The sequence below is a fragment of the Telopea speciosissima genome, chromosome 3 (assembly GCF_018873765.1).
Source record: "Telopea speciosissima isolate NSW1024214 ecotype Mountain lineage chromosome 3, Tspe_v1, whole genome shotgun sequence".
NCBI classification, from domain to species: domain Eukaryota; kingdom Viridiplantae; phylum Streptophyta; class Magnoliopsida; order Proteales; family Proteaceae; genus Telopea; species Telopea speciosissima.
Window position 1 is genome coordinate 9,896,239 of NC_057918.1, and position 19,983 is coordinate 9,916,221.

Below are 19,983 nucleotides of genomic sequence, written 5' to 3' on the forward strand. Positions count from 1 at the left end.
GATCAGAAGGCCAGCATTTCCGCAAAATGCCTTTCCAGATGGCAATTGGTGAAAACTCTCCAAGTCGTAAAGCAATGACGGGGAATGTGGTGCTTGAACCAGACAAGCTTCCTCCAAGGGGCTAACAGACCTTTAACGCAAACAAAACCCCAAGCTGGTTTAGCAGAGAAAGCTCCTGAGGAGCTTCGCAGACAGATAACACAGTCTCCTTTCCCATGAGGTATTCTAGAGATGGAGGGCAGAGCATTCCAAATGCTATTGAGAGCAGGATGAACAGAGGCAGGAGGGGACCAACCAACTTGATCAAGGATATCGGCCACCAAAGAGTGTCTGGAGAGACCGGATGAATAAATGGTTCTGGGAGTGACTGAAGGAAGAAGGATACCCATGGGATGCCAATGGTCTAGCCATAAGGAAGTAGAGGTTCCATCACCAATCTAATTGCGAATGGCATCAAGAACCAGGTGCCTAGATGATAAGATCTTGCGCCAGACCCAAGAGGCATCCGACGAGGTAGAAATAGTCCATAAAGAGTCTTGGCGGAGGAAACCCAAATAAATCCAATCAACCCAGATGCTTTTTTTTTTCAGTAAATCTTCCAAATTAACTTTATGATGCCAGCAGAGTTCACTTCCTTGAATCTCCTAATCCCCAAACCTCCTTCTTGCTTGGGAAGGCACATAGAGGCTCAGCTGATGGGGTGAAGAAACCTAGAAGAATCATTGCCTTTCCAAAGAAAGGAGGCCATGAGAGTTTCCAGGGCTTTGATAGTGGTAAGGGGCAAGGCATAAATTACAGACCAGTAGAAGTAGGAGGATTCCAACACTGATTTGATAAGAACTAGCTGGCCCACATAAGAGAGAAGCTTGCCTTTCCACAACTGAACCCTTTACCTGATTAGATCCAACATAAGAGTGCAATGATGAGTAGAGAGCCTAACAGGGATAAGAGGAAGGCCTAGGTATTTGACTGGGAGCTGCCCCACTTGGAATCCAGATCTCTCAATTAAGGCTGCTTTATCCAAATCAGTGACACCAGCTAAAAATAATAGAGACTTTGAGGGGTTGGGGTACTAAGACCTGAGAGCTCTTGAAAGTGCTGAAGGCAAGACATAATATATTCAAACGAGTCAATGGAAGCCTTTGAGAATATCATGAGGTCGTCAGCGAAGGCCAAGTGAGTGAGTTTGAGAGCTTTGCAATTAGGAATGGGGGAGATGTGCTGCTGATCCGTATTAATCTGAAGCTCTCTAGAAAGGACCTCCAAAGCCAAAGTGAAAATATAAGGGGGAAGGGGACAGCCTTGATGAATTCCCACCGACACAAAGAAGTAACCAGTTGGACTGCCATTACCCAGAACTGAAAACCTAGGAGAAAAGATGCAAGATTGTACCCCCAAGTCAAAAGTCTAGTGTTGTTCATCCTATTTCGAAGTTTGTTACTATCTATCATCTTCCTCCTTTACTTCGCAACTTTACTTTGTCTGTGCCTACCAAGTACCAGGAAGCACTGTCACATCTTGGTTGGAAGAATGGTATGGATGTAGAAATGGATGCTTTATTAGATCAACAAACGTAGTCTTTTACCTACTCACCCCTAGTAAATGAGCTTGGGTGGTGCCGGTGGATGTACACTGTCAAGTATCTTCCAAATGGATTTGTGGAGCGACTAAAAGCTCGGTTGGTTGCAAAGGCTACACTCAGACTTATGGAGTTGATTACTTTGAGACCTTCCCTTCCAGTGGCTTGTCTTAACTCTATTCATGTACTTGTATCCTTGTTTGTTAATCTTGTTTGGCCTCTATTTCAGCTTAATATAAAAAATGCTTTTCTCTATGGTGACTTGAGGAGGCGTAAATGGAACAACCTTTCGCTTACGTTGCTCAAGGGGAGAATACATCAAATGTTTGCCATCTTTACAAGACTATTTATAGGCTGAAACAGTTCCCTCATGCTAGGTTTGATAAATTTAGAAAGGTTGTTGGTGGTTATGGGTTCACATAATGCTTCTCTAATCACTCTGTATTTGAAAAGCAGGGTGGCTGGAACCAAACCCTTCGAAATAAAAAGGGGTGGCTCGCTTACAGCACTAACCCACCCACTTTCAACCAGTTTTCTATTATTTCAGGATTGCTGACCCTATATCATTGAAGCTTCCCTGCTTTCCCTTATCAATTAATAATGACACCCTCACTCTGAATAATAAGTCTCTAGTGGTGCTTCTCCTAGAAAAACCCAAATTATCGATCCTTTATTCTCCCCCTTCTTTTGTAATATAATGGATTTGAATCTACTCCAAAATCTGGATATCAATGCTTATCCCAACCCAGTATGAGAGAAGTGAAACCTTAGTAGTTTCATCGTTGTGGTGCAAAGGTCATCATTGTTGTCATGTATGTTGACAATATTATTATCACTAGTAATACTCTTCTGGCATTGAAGATGAGAAGGTTTATTTACACTAGCATTTTCAGATGAAAGATTTAGGGATACTCAGATACTTTTTGGGAATTGAAGTTGTTCACTTGTTCGTAGTAAAAAGGGTATCAGTTTGTCTCAGAGAAAGTATGTGTTTGATCTTCTATCTGAGACTAGCATGTTGAACTCCAAACTTGTTGATAATCCTATGGATCCTCATCTGAAACTTGGGGCGTGTGATGACAAAATTGGTGGATAAACATCAATGCAAGAGCCTGGTTGGAAAACTTATTAATCTGACTCTTACTCATCCAAATATTTTCTTTGTTGTTGGTGTTATTAGTCAATTTATGGACTAAGCAAACTCATTGGGATGTTGCATACTGATATTGTGGGTTACTCTTATGCTGACCGGGTTGGTGTTGATGGTGATCGCAAATCTACTACTGGATATTGTACGTTTGTTGGTGGTAATCTTGTTACCTGGACGAGTAAAAAGCAGACTATAGTTGCTCAGTCGAGTGCAGAGGCTAAGCATAGGGCTATAGTGCACTCAGCAGTAGAACTAATGTGGCTGAAATCTCTTGTTTAGGAGTTGGGTTTTTCAATCACTAAACCTATGGAGATGCAATGTGATAATCATGTTGTTATTAATATTGCTAGTAATCAAGTATTTTGTGACTGCCATACGATCTCTTAAGACCAATAGAGCTCCAGGGCACGACGGTTTTAGCTTGGAATTCTTTCTAGCTTCTTGGGATATTATTAAGGAGGATCTCATTAAGGTTGTTAAGAGCCTTTTTCTCAACCCAAACCAGATTAAAGGAGTTAACCAAACTTTTCTTTGCCTTATTCCCAAGAAGGAGGGTGCTTCAAATATTGCTGATTGTAGACCTATAGCTCTTTGCAACCTTCTTTATTAATTTATTGATAAGATCCTTGCTATCAGGCTAAAGGCTGTTATGGACCTTCTTGTTAGTGAGAATCAGTCTGCTTTTATTCCTGGAAGAAATATCTTAGACAACATTCTCCTGTGCAACGAGATTGTGAGAGGATTTGATAGGAAATCCCATTCCCCTGCCGCCCTCATGAAGATTGACATTCACAAGGCTTTTGACTCTTTGAGATGGGATTACATTGTTAATGTTTTGGATAAGATGGGCTTTCCTTAGGTGTTCACCCATTGGATTCATCAGTGTATCTCCTCCCGTTTCTCAGTGCTAGTTAATGGAAGCCCCACGGGTTATTTTTCCTCATCAGTGAGCATTCGGTAGGGCTGTCCCCTCTCCCCTTATAAGTTATATCTTCACTTCGGCTTTGGCGATTCTATCAAGACGCATTCAATCCTGTATAGACCAGCAGCTTATCTCTCCTATCCACTGTTACACCCGTGCCCAAAAATCCGGGCTGATTCAAACTTTAGTTGTAGGCCCTGAACCGGATGGTCACAGGATGGTTGTATCGGCTAAAACATGATTTCTCCTTGTGGGACCTGCATACCCCGCTGTGCCGAGATGTCTATATGTCAATTTGGCCGGGTTCCCATTATATTACGAAACACCTTTCCCAGGACTCAGCGGTGACTCCCACCTGAGCAAGATGAGCTTTTAACTTAGATTAATTCTATAAGGACCAAACTATTTCTAGATGGTCCAAGCCAAACGTGCCCATATGGACTTAACTATATATGTGCAACTTAGCTTTCAGAATTCATTTCCACTCTTTCTTTATTGCTGATTTTGCTCTGGAGAAGAAGAAGGAAGAGAGGAGGAGAAGGGTGGAATTGAAGAGGATTCCTACTAAACTGCTGCTGCCCAGTTGTTCTACCTACAATCCAACACAAGGTAGGAACTTCTACCTCTAAATTTCTTCTCTTCTTTGATGTATAGCTTAACACATGTAATAATCCAACCTCTAATCACACTTGATCATGCATGCATGGTCACATAAACTGCCTTAGCTGAATCAAACCTAATTGGTAAGATTCAAGCTCATAATCAACATGAACAACTTAGGTTCTGCCCAAACCCTGATTTTTATACCTAAAATTTTGTTATAGATCAATCTAGGTTGTTAACCTCTAATTAGACCATGCAATTGGGTTGATTTAACCCAATTGTCATACCCTTCATCTCCCTTGGACCAATTTTAGTTTTGGGTGTTGTGCATGGCAAGATCCATGAAAGAAACCCCAAATTCGAGCACTGCAAGCACCAACCGGATGGTTTGGGCTGACCCAAACAGGTCATATGGTCCATGGTCTACAAACCATCTGGTCCTCCCTGGCTCCCTGCTGAACTCTGTTTTACTGATTAGGGTCTGGGCTTCTTAGGGTTTAACCATTTAGTCTCTTAAGCTAATAAACATTATTTTTGTTAGAGATTAACATTACGGTGAGGCCTCACGAGGGTTGACTTCGGGAATTGTTTGCGGGAACTCTCACGTATTTGACGGTGAGTGGGAAGTGATTTCTTTTATGGAGTGTTTATTTTATTTTATAATATGTTTGTTGCATATGATGAAACATGCATATGTGTGTTATGATCCATTAAACTGCATTAGCATATTAATCATTGGTTTTGATAGTGAGAAGCATTGAATGTGATTATGATTTAGAGATGAGCATGGCATTGTTGTGCATAGAAAATCATTTATGTTGATCATTATATGAGGGTTGGTATGGTATGGACATCGATCATACCTTCAATCATACGCATTACATCATGATTAGAATATATGTGGCTAGAGCGTACCCTATACTACATCCCTTACCAACAAGGGGTCAGGTGTTGGATAACCGATGGTCACAACCGACGTACTGAGAATATCATTCTGAAAAGATCGGAGTATGGGGAGACCCGATGTGGCACCAAAACCGAGTGAGATCTAGGGTTATCTTAAAGGGGGTTTACCGGAGAGAAAGTACACGTGCTGGCAGGCTTCCACTGTAACATAAGTTACTGCAGTACATAAACCCAGTATGAGACTTAGGCATTTTGCTTGTTAGGCATTGTTGATTATGTTAAATATCGAGTCATGCATTTATCATGGACTATGTGAGCATGCTTGTGTGTATCTACTCATTGGGCTCAGTGGAGCTCACCCCTCGATATATTTCTCTTTTAGATATGGCAGGTTGCATGACGATGATGGATGTGGATCCTTCTTCTCAGTTTGATGTCGAGCTGGGAGCAAACACTAGAGGTGCAGAGCAAATGGAGCATGATGCTTCATGTGCATTTGACAGCTGCGCTTTGATGGTTTCTATGTGATACGATCCAGTTGTTAGTCTTGTTTTGAGTTACACTCAATACTTCAGAACTTCGTTCTTGTATATATTCACTTGGTATTTAAATATACTTATGGATATCTGTAAAACCTAAACACAGTTCGGTTACTTAGACTCTACTAATATCACATAGAACTCCGTTATCGTTGTTAGTAATATAGTATGACTTTCTACTGCATATCTTTGACTATCTATTGAGTTACCTAGATTATTAATTGTGAGTTAGCCACTGAACTACGATCCTGGTGGTTTTGGGAATGTCAATGGACATTCGGTCACATGAACCCGGGTCATTTTGAGTGGGGTGTGACATCCCCAATTGCAAAGCCCTCAAGCTATCCCATCTTGCCTACGCCGATGATCTCATGGTCTTCTCTAAGGCCTCCATTAGTTCTTTTGAGAGTATCATGGCATGCTTACAGCACTTTGAAGATCTTTCCGGGCTCTGGACCAACCCTACAAAGTCATTATTATTTCTTGCAGGGGTCTCCGAATTTGAGAAAGCTTCTTTGATCGATATATCTGGATTTTCTCTTGGCCATCTTCCAGTTAAGTATTTGTGGCTGCCCCTGATTCCTGCTAGGCTTACTGTGCATTATTGATCCCATATGTTAGATCTTATTGGGAAAAAACTTCAGCTTTGGAAAGGAAAACTCCTCTCTTATGCGGGTCGGTTAGTCCTTGTTAAATTTGTGTTGCAATCAATGTACATCTACTAGTCAAGCATCTTTGGGCTTCCTTCTTCCACTATCAAATCTTTGGAATCCCTTAAGGCTTTTTTTCTCTGAAAGATAAAGAATCTTCCAGATTTCTCCATCCCATCAGCTGGGCTTCCGTTTGTCTGCCTAAAGAAGAGGGAGGTTTAGGGCTTCGTCGTATCAAAGATGTGAATTCAGCAAGTATTATAAAGCTGATTTGGAAGATCGCTTCTAAAAAGCGAAGCATTTGGGTTGACTGGATTCACTTAGCGGCCCTCCGCAATGACTCCATTTGGACTGTCTCAATCTCTTCTGATGCTTCTTGGGTTTGGCGCAAGCTTTGGGAGCCATCAGTACCCAGATTGGTGATGAAAGCTCTACATATCTATGGTTGGACAACTGGCATCCTTCAGGAATTCTCCTTCATTTAGTCTCTTCCAGAGCTATTTATAATAGTGGTTTGAACAGACAATCTTTGATTATTGATATTATGTTTGATGATGACTAGGACCCTCCGAACACTCTACACCAAATGCTTAATAATGTCTAGAATGCCTTGTCTATCAATAGAAGATCCCCAGGGAGGAGTGACCGAGATATCCGGACCGTTGGCGTATCAAGCCTGTCCAATTCTAAAGCAGCCTGGAATCTCATTCGTGCAAGAGGACCTCAACCCCCTTGGAGGAATCTTATTTGGTTCAAGCATCATATCCCCCGGCACTATTTCACGATCTGGAAAGTCTTCTCAAACTGCCTTCCAACGCAGTCCTTCCTTCAACATCGGCAGATTCTTGCTTCTCCTCTATATTGTCTATGCTATAACGCTGCTGAAGATACAGATCAACTCTTCTTCACCTATCCTGTCTCCTCAATCTGGAAAGGCATCATGGCTAAATGTTGGCCCCATAGGCAAAGAGTTTTTCCTTTTGCAAGGGAAAGGAAGTGGATGGACATGACTTTTGCTGGATCTTTTATATGTGACACTATTGGAAAGTTGGCTTTTTGTGCTATTATCAATTATATCTGGATGGAGCGCAATATCAGGAAATGGACCACCAACTCTTGATCGCTTAGACAGATTTGGGATGCCATTTCTTTTTATATTAAAGCCAAGCTTTCTGTTGTCTCCTCCTCTTGTCTTGATACCACAAGGAATAGGCATATTGTTGTGTCATGGGGCCTCCCCCTCCTCTATGCAGCTCCCTCCCTCTCTTGTTTGAGGTTTAGAGCTGCTTGTGTATTTGTAATTTCTTTTATTTTTCCCCTTCGAGGGCGCTTCTGTATCCCCTTTATCTTTGGTAATGAATTCTTTATTAACCCCAAAAAAAAATTTCCATGAACGGACTAAACATATTGGGGTCGACTGCCATTTTACAGAATATGTTGTCATGCAGAAACTGATTTTACTCCGTTCATCAACTCCAACAATCAATTTGGTCATGTGTTCCATTGCATTTCTCCTCTTCTCTTCTGCTTCTCTTTTACTTCCTTCACATCTCTCTCACTCCTGAAATATGGGGATAAAAGGATTATCATTGTTAACTCATTTAGTCATTTTATGATCTCTAGAGGCTTCGGTGAGAATTTGGGAATTAGAGGTACCTCCCAAGGGTAGAAGGTTTTGTCTTGTATAGTGGCATTTGACAGAGAGTTTTCCTTCAAATGCCTAAAATATGGTAGCTTCTTGTGGCAGATAGATGCCACCCATTTCTCCAATCAAAATGGCAAGGTTTATGTAAAGCCAATACCCTCAGTTGAGAGTGATTGCCCAAGCAGGCATGGATCTTGTTTGGGCACCGAGGCTGCCTTCTATGGAGGATGGTTCCTTTTGCTATAACCTGCAGATGCTTAAAATGAGGTAGTTTCTAAGTGAAATGAGAAATTTTTTGTAGAGCTACTACCTTGACAAGTAGGTTGAGTGAGCCATCGGGCAAGCCATTGATTTTATTTGGGCCCTTTTTTGTAGGGAGGCACTAATGCAGTCAAACTTTTTTTTATTAAAACATGTTACTTTTTTTTTTTTTTTGAATATCCTTAGACCAAATGCCCTACAGTTTTAAATAGACATAAGTTAATATTGGTTTAATATTTCATTATTACATGGAACCAAGTAACTTCTCACCTCTTAAAACGCAACTAACAATATCTCTTTGATAGTATATTGAAATGCATGACAGATGCACAGAAACTAAAAAACAGTTTAATTGTCAAGGACATACTTCATGGATCAATGTTTATCTGTACAATGTTACACCATTGGCAGTTGACAGATCAACATAAGATTTTCAAGAACATATGCAAGCTAAAAAAAGGTTGATCCTTTATTAGATAGAAGTAAATACCAGCCATGACACTGCTGTTTCAAAAGCCCTGTGAACAATTGCAGTCAAACACTGAAAGACAGCTGGCATTAGATTTGAAGTTTTGAGATATTCAAAAACGCAGCTGAATGCACTTCTTGAAGCAGTCAAACTAGTACTGCCATTAAGGATGCCGCCATTGCTGCTGAAACGTATTATCTCTAAAAAAGCTACTGCAAGGAGATAGGTTGCCTTCACACCTGTAAACAAATATGGGAAACAGAGCCGGGAACATCAACACCTGAACACTAAGGCACAAACCCAAGCAGGGAAACTTGTCTATCTGAACCCACAAGTATAGCAACAACTACTGTAACAATATTTAACAAAACCTTAAAAAGAATCATTTGATAAAAAAATTTCAAGGATTTAACAATAACCTGAAATCATGTTCATTCCTGCAACCTCTACTCGCCCTCCTAAAGCAGCAGAGAGAGCAGCCCTTTGGGCTAGAGCAGCTTTCTCATTGCCATTGCCCCGACGACTGCCAGGGTTGTAAAGAGCATTGAGTTCCAACTCATCTTCAAGCCATTTGACAGAGCTAACAACCTAAGAGAAAAAAAAATACTCCCGGTTATAGATTCGACAGACCAAATAAACCACATCATCCAAAAGATTACAAAGTTACCAGTTCTATGAATTGAAGCTTCAATTCAAAAGAGTGTACTATAGTGAGAAAAACTAAAAGTAAAACTAAAACTATGTAAGCATATGGTCAATCGTTAGTAATTTAATTGCCATGTGCAACAAATGAAGCTTTTCTGAGCAGTATAGAACTGCACTAACAGAAAACACATCAAACACAGAGAGAACAAGACCATCTATGAACATAATAAAAATAATAATAATTAATAACAGTAAAACAGATAGCAAAAAACAAGTGGCCCACAGTACCTCCAACTCTAAACAGCTTATCTAACATACTAAACCAGAAAAACATGGCATCCAAGTGCTGCCTATTATCAACTTACAAGAGGAGGGGTTCCTTGAGCAATGCGCTGGATAGCCAAAGACCATTGGCTATTCCACATGTACGGTCCGACCACAGCTTGAAGTGCCGAAGCACTCATGCTTCCCACACTATTCAGTGTTGTGGAAATTGATTTCGTTGGAAGCTGACTGTTCTGAATGGGAGGTGCCAAGCCAAAAAGAGAAACATAGAACCACAAGTTCCGAAATAGCTTCAAAAGTGAAGGCTCCACATCCACAGTCGGATCAAAATCAGAACAGATTTCAGCAACGGCAGGAAGTAAAGGCCCCAAACAATCCGCTCCACTCCTGAGAAATGGAAGGATCAGGAATGGAACTTTTAAACCGCACAAGTCAAACAACAATATGAAGAAAGTATTTTGTAGAATATTGTAGATTGTCTTAGTGCATTAATAATCCAGAGTATGATCCAAAAACATTAAAGCATCATTTCATGTGATGAATGCATTCATATCATCATATCATTCATACCTGCCAATTTTGGACTCTGCAGCCAGCCCAACATCAGAGCACAAAGATAGCAATCGATGACGATAGTCTGACCGCAATTTAGGACTGGTAAGACCACTAGCAATCAGAAGGAACCCTGAAGGAAGAGTCTAGAATGTGATTGAGCCAGTAAGTGTCCATTTTGAAAGGATAAATTGCTAATTAATGCTTGTATCTTGACAGTAATGTAAGCTCAATGTTCCAAAGTCTAGAATATCCTATGAGTATAAACAGACCTCTACACGTTCTGTAGTGGCTTCTGGAGCCATTGTTTTGCTTTCTGCAGATCCTATAGTTGAAAGTTTATTCAAATAGCTTCTTGTCATCAGAACTACCGTCTCACGATAGGATTTTTCAAAACCCAAACTAGCCATTCGAGATACAGCATCAAGAAGCTGCAATGATTCACAAAAATAGGTTCAGGGCCAATTCATATTAACAATTGTGGTGCTTAAAAATTTGGCAATGGGTACAGAGTATACATGGGCAGAAGATAAGGTTTCATACTTGTAGACGCAATAAACTAGGAGTTGAAGCATCTCCCTCTTCTAAGGTCTCAATAAATAGTGGCAATATCAAGTCTATCATTTCAGACTTATTAACAGAAACATTCAAATCTGCTAGCAAGCGTATAACATTAAGCTGCACAACAGGAACTGCCTGCTTCTCTTTCCCATCCTGAAAAAGGTCACAGAATACATAAAAAAAATACAGTAATAAAGTAACAAACAGCAAAGACATCCAGATAAAATTAAAATCACACAGAAATAGTTAGGCATCATGTAGTCATAAGAAATTAAGAATATATGGGAGAAGGAACATATAAAAAAATTCAGCAACATGGCGAGGCATAAAGCTGGAGAGATTAAATCCCATTCAGGCAACATATACAATACATCTGAAAAGCACTCACCTGCTCCAGTGACCTTTGATCAGATTAGTAGCAAACAGAAAACTATGAAGAATTTAGATCCTCTCTTAAAAGAAACTACCAGCCAAAGAGAATTTGGAGTAAAGTAAGACAACCAATTCTGACACTGACCCCAACTCAATTCAATCTTACCCCATTTATACGGGATTGGTTACAAATACCACATTTCCACCACGCCACCCTGTTTAGGTTGATATCTTTTGCTAAAAGATAAGTGTTTGACCTCTACATACTACATCAATGCATAACATTCTCACATCCATCATCCTTTTGATGCCTTGCACCAAAATGCTCCCTCACTAGGGTTGTCACCGTTGATGCTGTAGCCACCTCACATTCCAAAGATAGATGACCTGCTGCTTCATCTTCCTCGGACACAAACCCATTTGCAGCCTGAAACCTTGCCACTTTGGGTGGTCCAAAGTGAAAAGATACATCAGACCAATGGTCCAAGCAAAAGCTTCTAAACAAGGACTAGGAGGTGCAGCCTTCCTCATATCTTTCCCCCACCCCTTCAAACCCACAAATCCCTGCATAGTATTCATAATTAAAAACATAGAATAACCTTTTTGCCCCATCTTTCCATAGAACTTAACTATGTGAACTCACCAATTCCACTCATCCTATATAGTTTGTATTATAGAGCCTCTCTGTATTAACCTGTCAAATAGTAGGCATGATGCAGAATGATCACCAAATAGGGCTTATTTCTTTAGAAATAGGCCTAGGGTTGGGTTATATCCATGTTGGGCTTTTGTTCCCAAGGGTTTTTTATGTAATAGGCCACTTTAATGAGCCTAAACTAGGGGTACTTAGGTTGCATACGGGATTAGCCCAATACTTAGTTATTTTTATGTTTTTAGATTGAACCGGTTTAGATTTGGTTGCATCCAATTGGTTCAATGGGTCTAATTTAAGTGAAATGTTCCTATTGGCTAATAGGTTCTTATATCTTATTGGCTAGTATGGAATCTTCACTTAAGTTAATTGTTCTAAGTTAGATTCTTTTATTTTTAAGTTAGTAGGGGTAGTTAAGTCATTACACTGTTTTAAGTAATTAATTAGACTTAAACCTCTCCCTTCCACTTTTTTGTGAAGGAGAGGTATTTAATTTGCAGTAGGAATTGGCCTATGGCCTTATTATAAATATACGAGATCGTGGGAGGCTCCCCCACAATTGAAATTTGAAAAAAAACCCTGTTTTCTGCTGCTGGCCGACTGCTGCTGCTGCTCCTTGCTCTTCAAGAGTGTTTGCATCCTTGTGGGTACATCAAGGTGGAAGGGTGGGTGGAATCCTGCGACTCCTTACGCCGTGACGGCTGGGAGGGTCTCTCATTCGAAGGTGGCTTCATCCTTCTTCAATCAAGCTGCTGCCAGTGGAATCTAGTAGTAAGTTTGCTCTTTAATTTCTGTTTTTCCATTCATTCTCCCTCCCTATCGATTTCCCTTAAACCCTAGATCATCTAGGTTATTTTTAATACTCATCACCCATCTGAATTCAATCAGATTCAGACCATAGCTCCATCACACCCCTGCCTATACTCGATCTCAGTTGCTGCCCCTTTCCATCCCTCTAAACCCTAACTCCCCATTAATCACTATAAACCTAAGAAACCCTAATTTCAGTCCAGACCTATTCAGCCATCAGAAAACCTTCCTGCTGCAGCCGAACCTTCCCCCAAGTCCCTCTAACACTCAACCTTAACCCCTGCCCCTGAATCCTACTGTAAGCCCTAGTTTTGGCTATTTTCCTAATTTTAAAAACCCGAAACCCTAACCCTAAATCTGTAGAATTTTGAAACCTAACCAAATCCAGATATTTTTCTACCATAATGACCCTCTAAACCTGCAGATTAAAACCCTATGAACCCCATTCCCAAATTCCCATCCTAAACCCTAATTTGCCCTAAAACAACCCCTAATCAGCCCTAAACAGCAGGCTTAACCAGAGCTTGATTCTACCTGGCTCCTAGTAGGATTATTTCCTATTCTAGGACTACATTAAGGCATTCATCATATTTCATATTCTCAACCTACCAACATCATGCTGGAAGTAGATCCTGTGTAAGCTTCCTGTTCAACGTTTCAAAACAGAAACCAATTGGCACATTCTTAAATAGGGACCAACGTGTTTAAGCACAAGCAAACGTCTCAAAGGTGTCCAAACCAAACCAATTACCTAAAAAAAAGTTAATATGATCGCAGTCACCAACTTTATAGCTTGCCTGACTTTATAAGTCCTCCCCCCCACCCCCCCGCGTGTTAACAGTCAAAATACAAGAAAAAGGAAAAGCAAAACAAGGCCCTGAAACCAAGACCTCCCCAGTCCCCCACCCCACCCCACCCCCCCAAAAAAAAAGGGATTTTCTTCCCTCCCCCACCCCAAAAACACTTATTTCTTTAATTCTAGATTCACCCTCCCTCCAATCTTAAGATCAGCCAACCTTTCTGCTCCAAAATGATTACAAATTTCTTCCATCACCATCATATCATTACTGATTGTATAGGTATCCCTCGCTATGTCCAAAATGATTGCAAACTTCAGCCATAACAGTTCTACATCGCTATGTCATTACAACACCACAAAACCCACTTCTACAGATGCACCTAACACAATTTCAATTTTCAAAGTGTTCTCCTTGCATCCTACTTATTATAACCCCGACCACATTTGTACACATTAATGCTGCTCCAGATCATCATATCCTTGAATCTGAATCTACCACATCTATAAACACTAATGCTACTCCTCCAGAGCATGGTTTGAAATTTCGGTCAGACTGAAATTTTAGTCTCATTTCAGTGAAATTTTGACTTATTTCAGAAATTTTCTGAAATTTCACCCCTATCGCCTAAGAACTCCAAAACTACTAGAAAACCTCAAATTTTGGGCAAAATCCTTCATTTTGCTGCTGAATCATGACTAAGTAGTCAACTGTGGAGCATCAACATTTGGGTGGATTTGAAGCATCGTTTGGAAAAATTCCACAAATTTCAAATTTTCCATCTATAGGGCTGTTGTGATGGACTTCGAGAGAGTTTTTAGACAGAGGATAACATGGCTGCCCATACGTCATAGAGTCCAAAGCCAAACTACCACTTTGGATGTTCTTTTTTCCAACTTAATGCTTCAAACATATGTAAACATGCTTAAATAGGCAATCTATATTAATTGTCTATGATGACGCATTTGACACTGCTGTACTATTAAATGGTTTTTTTTCATCCTTAATACATTTTTCAATTGCTCTGATTGAATTTGTTTTCAAGTACTAAATTATGTGTAGAATAAGTTATATGAGAAAAAGGATACCAAAAGCCCAAAACATACAAAGTACAGTACCAGCCTAGGGTCTGAAGCCAAAAACTACCATTTTGGGTGTGTGTTTTTACGATCTAAAGGTTTAAATATGTTTAGAGATGCTTAATTAGGGTTTTCTGAAGTTTCAGGCTAAAATATGGCCACTTGACTACCGAAATGGCCAACCGAAACATACAAGATTTTGGTTAAATTTTGACTGAAATCTGAAATATTTCAGTTTTGACTTGGATCGAAAATGAAATCTTAAACTATCCTCCAGAGCATCATATCCTTGAAGTTGAATCGCTCAACCGCCTTATGCCAAATCCACAAAATCTCCTAGATCTATAAACCCATTGATGCAGATTCATCACCAAATAGGGCTTGTTTCATTGGGAATAAGTCTAGGGTTGGGTTACATACATGTTGGGCCTTTGATCCCATGGGTTTCTAATGTAATAGGCCACTTTTATGGGCCTAAAATATGGGTATATAAGTTGCATACGGGATTAGCCCAATACTTAGTTTATTTTTATTTTTTTAATTGAACCGGTTCAAATTGGTTGCATCCAATTGGTTCAATTTAAGTGATCATGTGACTTGGTTAAGTGGTCATGTGACAACTTAATTGGTCATGTGATGTAAGTTGGGCTGGATTAGGACTCTATAAGTTCAGTCATGTTTTGAGTCTATTTCCTTTAGTATTCTAGTTTCCTAGTCAGTTTAAGTTACCTAATAGGTTAGGGATAGGGTTAGGCCATTCCTTTTTAGTGTCTAAGTCTATTTTTTAGTCTTCTATATAAGTTTGTAAGGGAGGCCAACATTAGAGACAAATTTTGATTAATAAAAACTCAACTTTATGCTTTCTGCCATTGCTGCTGCTCTTTGTGAGTGTATATCCTTGTGGATCTCAAGGTGGTAAAGGGTAGGTGGACTCCTGCGACTCCTTGCACTGTGAAGGTCAGGAGGCTCTATCAATCTTCAAGCTGCTGCCTTATCTCTGCATTACAGTAAGTTAACCTGCTGCACTTTGTTTTCTCCTATATAACCTGATCTATACCCCTTCTCCCATCAACATTAGACCTCCATTAAACTTGCAACTTAGTTCTGCCCCCTACAGCAGAATTTGAAAACCTATCCAAACCCTAACCTCTTTACATCATTAGGATCCCCTAAACCTGCATATTAAAACCCTATAAGCCCCTTTCCTAAAATCTGCCCCTAAACCCTAGATCTCACAATCAGTCCATTTTCATAAGGCATCCTACCCGAAACCCTAGATTTCCAACCTCATCCAAATTCGATCTAACTAGTATCATTAGATTTCTAGAAACCTGCACTTCAATACCAAATAAACCCTAATTCAAAACCCTAACCCTAACCCTAGTTTTTTACCTAATTACCTAAATCTATCCATTCGGCCAGCCCTATTACATAATCCTGTTTCCCCTGGTTCCTAGTGAGCTTTGTCCTACCTAGGCTACATTAAATTGGTATCAAAGCCATGGACGAACATGGCAACCCTGTTGTTGATCCAACACTACCACCCCCACCTAATCCCATGGCTGCAATCATGGACATGCTCCATAAGATCAGTGATCGGTTACAGATTGTAGAACAAAGGCAAGGTTGTGCCTCTTGTAAGCAACATTCCCCTAGAAAAGGACAGATATCAAGTCAATTCGGTAGTACAAAGAGCCCCAAGGAGAGATCAATACAGAAGACAGAGAAAGGTACAGAGATCATAGTGAAGATAGGAACAGAGGATACAGAGACTACAGGAGACGTCATAGACCTCCAGAGGCGTATGGGTTGACAGACTTTGATGGCAGACTAGATCCGTAGGTATTTTGTGATTGGTTAGCTGCTTCAAATGATTATTTTAATTGGTATGATTTGCCTGAGCATAGGAAAATGAGACTAGCACATACCAAGCTAGTGGGACCAGCACATAATTGGTGGAGAACCCAGATGGATTATCCTGACTACAGTGGTAGAGAACCTATTACATGGGCAGAGATGAAAGAAGATCTAAGTAAGAAATATTTCCCACGAACGTTCAGAGCTCTACAACAAGGTAACTTAAATTCCCATCGACAACATCACTACCAAAAGGCCTTAAAATCTAAAGACAACTTGAAACCTCCATCAATGAGATTCCGTTTGCAAGTTGAAGAGTGTGAGAAATCTAACTTCACCAGTATTAAAACAGCAGCTGAATACAAATTTCCATTACCAAAGGAAGTTGAGAGAACACAAGTTGAAGATAAAGCTGAAGTGGCAGTGAATGGTGATGAAAAGAAAGAGACAGTCCCTATAGCTTCAAAGATGGAAAGTCCACATGTAGAAGACCTTACTGAAGTGGTCAATGTCGAAGAAACCAAAGTAGAAAAAGATGAAACAGCAGCAGATGAAGAGGAGATTGAGAGCACTCCACAAGAAATTATTGGCATTCAAGATGCTGTTTTTGAAGAGGTGGAGCTTGTGTCTCAAATCTTAGATGCGAAGATTACTAACACTGAAGACTCTATGGACAGGACATTCACAGTTGCTGCTGATTGAAAAAACGAACACATAGAGTTTGTTATGCCACCATGGTTCTTCGAAGAGAAAGCTCCACGCCTTGGAGATTTTATCCCCAATGTTCCTGCTTCACCGGAATTCTGTTTGGGGATGGTCAAAGCTACTGATCACATGTTGATTCCCCCTCGTCACTACAAAATTCGAGGACGAATTTTTTCAAGTTGGGGAGAATTGATGCAAATTCATCACCAAATAGAGCTTGTTTCATTGGAATAAGTCTATGGGTTGGGTTACATACATGTTGGGCCTTTGATCCCATGGGTTTCTAATGTAATAGGCCACTTTTATGGGCCTAAAATATGGGTATATAGGTTACATACGGGATTAGCCCAATACTTAGTTTATTTTTATGTTTTTTAATTGAACCGGTTCAAATTGGTTGCATCCAATTGGTTCAATTTAAGTGATCATGTGACTTGGTTAAGTGGTCATGTGACAACTTAATTGGTCATGTGATGTAAGTTGGGCTGGATTAGGACTCTATAAGTCCAGTCATGTTCTGAGTCTATTTCCTTTAGTATTCTAGTTTCCTAGTCAGTTTAAGTTACCTAATAGGTTAGGGATAGGGTTAGGCCATTCCTTTTTAGTGTCTAAGTCTATTTTTGAGTCTTCTATATAAGTTTGTAAGGGAGGCCAACATTAGAGACGAATTTTGATTAATAAAAACTCAGCTTTATGCTTTCTGCCTTTGTTGCTGCTATTGCTCCCTTGTGTGAGTGTTGCCTTGTGAGTAATATCAAGGTGAAGGGATTGGTGGATCTCTAATCGACTCCTTGCATCGTGAAGATCGGGAGGGCTGCTACTTATCTCCTTGCATTTTGTAGATCGGGAGACCCCATTGTTCATCTTCAAAGCTGCTGCCATTGAAGATCTCTTCAAATCCAGTAAGTTTGAATCTGAACTATGTTTAAACCTTCTTCTTCTCACTCCTACCCTAACTAGGATTCCTCCATAACTTCAAATCTGTCCATTAGTTTCAAACCAAACTTTCAACATACATCCCTTACATCATTATTGACACTCGATCCAAAATCCAGCTCATAACTCCCACTCTATCCCCTCCATTCCTCCACTCCATTAAACCCAAAACCTGCAACTCAATTCTGTCAAGAATTGCAGAATTTTAAAACCTTCCCAAACCCTATTATTTATATGCCATAAAGGCACCCTAGACCTGCACATTAAAACCCCATAAACCCCATTGTCATTGTCCAACCCTAACCCTAATTCTGCCCTAATTAGCCTAAGCTGTCCCAATCGGCCAGCCTTGTTTGGTGATCCTATTACCCTGGTTCCTAGTGGGACTACTCCTACCTAGGACTACATTACCCATTTTCAACTCACTAAATGCCCTTTCACCCATAGTTGTCATGGCATCTAGGCAACCCAAGGTCGTTTAAGGGGGTCTGAACATAAGGCGACACCAAAAAGGCGATCAAAGTTGTCAAGACACCTGGACACCTACATGTAGTGATGTGTTCTAAGGTAGGATTTCAGGAAATGTAGGGTTAACAAGGACAGAATCACAATGATCCAAATTAAACACAATATGGAAGAATACAAAAAATTAAATAAAACAGAATTTAACAGTCTTATGGATCTGAAATTTGAATCAGATAATCTCTTTACTAAGATGATCAGTGCCTCCAAAAATCAAACAGATCCAAGGATTGGATCTGCTGTAATGGCACATAACAGAATTAGAAAGTTCGCCAATATCAGAATTAGTACCTATCAAATTAACTGATGGGACTTCCAATCAGCAAGACAAATGAACACCAAATTAAAGACACTAGAAGTGCTATCAGAGGAATAATACACTAGAAGATGGAGTTAATCCAAGGGCTGGATTGCTCAAAATAGCAAGTGACTTCCTGCAGTCAGAAATAGTAAGTAACAGGAATATGAAAGCAAAACTGCAAAACAATATATGACAGTAAAATTCGATGGATAATACAGGAGGAAGTGGATGATCAAAAGATAAGAAGATGACCCATACATGCTTAGGAATAGTCAATCGTGGCCTGTCAAAGTGGTAACCAAACAGAAATGAGAAAGTTAGACTTCAGAAAATGTAGGGGAGTTCCTGTTCTGGTAATGCACAATAGCTGTAACGATTAGATAGATGATTAAATAAACCCAAAACAAAGGTGAAAAATAAGACCATTGTAGCAGGGGATTCCCTTGCTGAAAATCTGACAGAATAGTATGAAGAGAAAGAAAAAGAGAGAGAATGGCAGAGGAAGGAAGAGGTAAAAGGGGGATATGACCTAGCTTCACCATCAAGACCGTGGGAGGCTTCACCAGCACCCAACCTAGGATTCACCACCTAGAGTTGATCTTGCTTCACCACAAGAACGGCTGCTCCATTGAAGAAGATACTTTTTTTTTCAATACTCAAAAACTGTGAGCTCTTGTGGCCCTTCCTCTCTATTTACAATGTTCAATAGACATTACAAGAATTGAAACTCTCTATGTGGGGGAGAAGCTTGGTTGCCAAGCAAGTTTAAAGAATAAACTAAACAATAAATAGGAAGTACTTGGAAATAGAAACTCCTACTTAGCCTAGCTACTGACTAGGTAGCATTACAAAGAAATAGAAACTAATGAAAATAGTAACTAGAGTTTTAGAAACTCAAAGATCTTGGCAGCTTAAATATCTCCCATGTCACCTGTCCATAAGGGACCCACAAAAGATCTTCATGAACAATACCGTGTGAACAGTCTTCTTCCTTGAACTGCATCATGTCACCTTGAAAACTATGTTTTCACCTCTCCCCCCCCCCCCACACACCATGACACCAATAGTTGTCACGGCGTCAAGGCAACCGAAGATGTTGACGGGGGTTTCGAAGCAAGGCAAAACCAACAAGGCGACCAAGGCATCCAAGGCGCCTGGACACCTAGGCAATGCCTTGAAAACTAT

General features: G+C 40.1%; 1 protein-coding gene across 2 annotated transcripts in view; it reads right to left on the minus strand.

Moving 5' to 3' along the window:
* Window positions 1–19,983, minus strand: part of LOC122655560 (phosphatidylinositol 4-kinase alpha 1-like) — a 49,428-nt gene that overhangs the window by 23,283 nt on the left and 6,162 nt on the right. Inside the window, exons 5-10 of one of the 2 annotated variants that reach the window (XM_043849767.1) lie at window positions 10,750–10,920; window positions 10,479–10,637; window positions 10,225–10,352; window positions 9,735–10,041; window positions 9,154–9,312; window positions 8,746–8,973 (exon numbers count right to left, since the gene is read on the minus strand). In XM_043849767.1, the coding sequence (XP_043705702.1) occupies window positions 8,746–8,973; window positions 9,154–9,312; window positions 9,735–10,041; window positions 10,225–10,352; window positions 10,479–10,637; window positions 10,750–10,920 (1,152 nt within the window). Of the gene's footprint in view, window positions 1–8,745; window positions 8,974–9,143; window positions 9,313–9,734; window positions 10,042–10,224; window positions 10,353–10,478; window positions 10,638–10,749; window positions 10,921–19,983 lie in introns of both variants that reach the window. The other variant, XM_043849766.1, reaches the window with a different exon arrangement.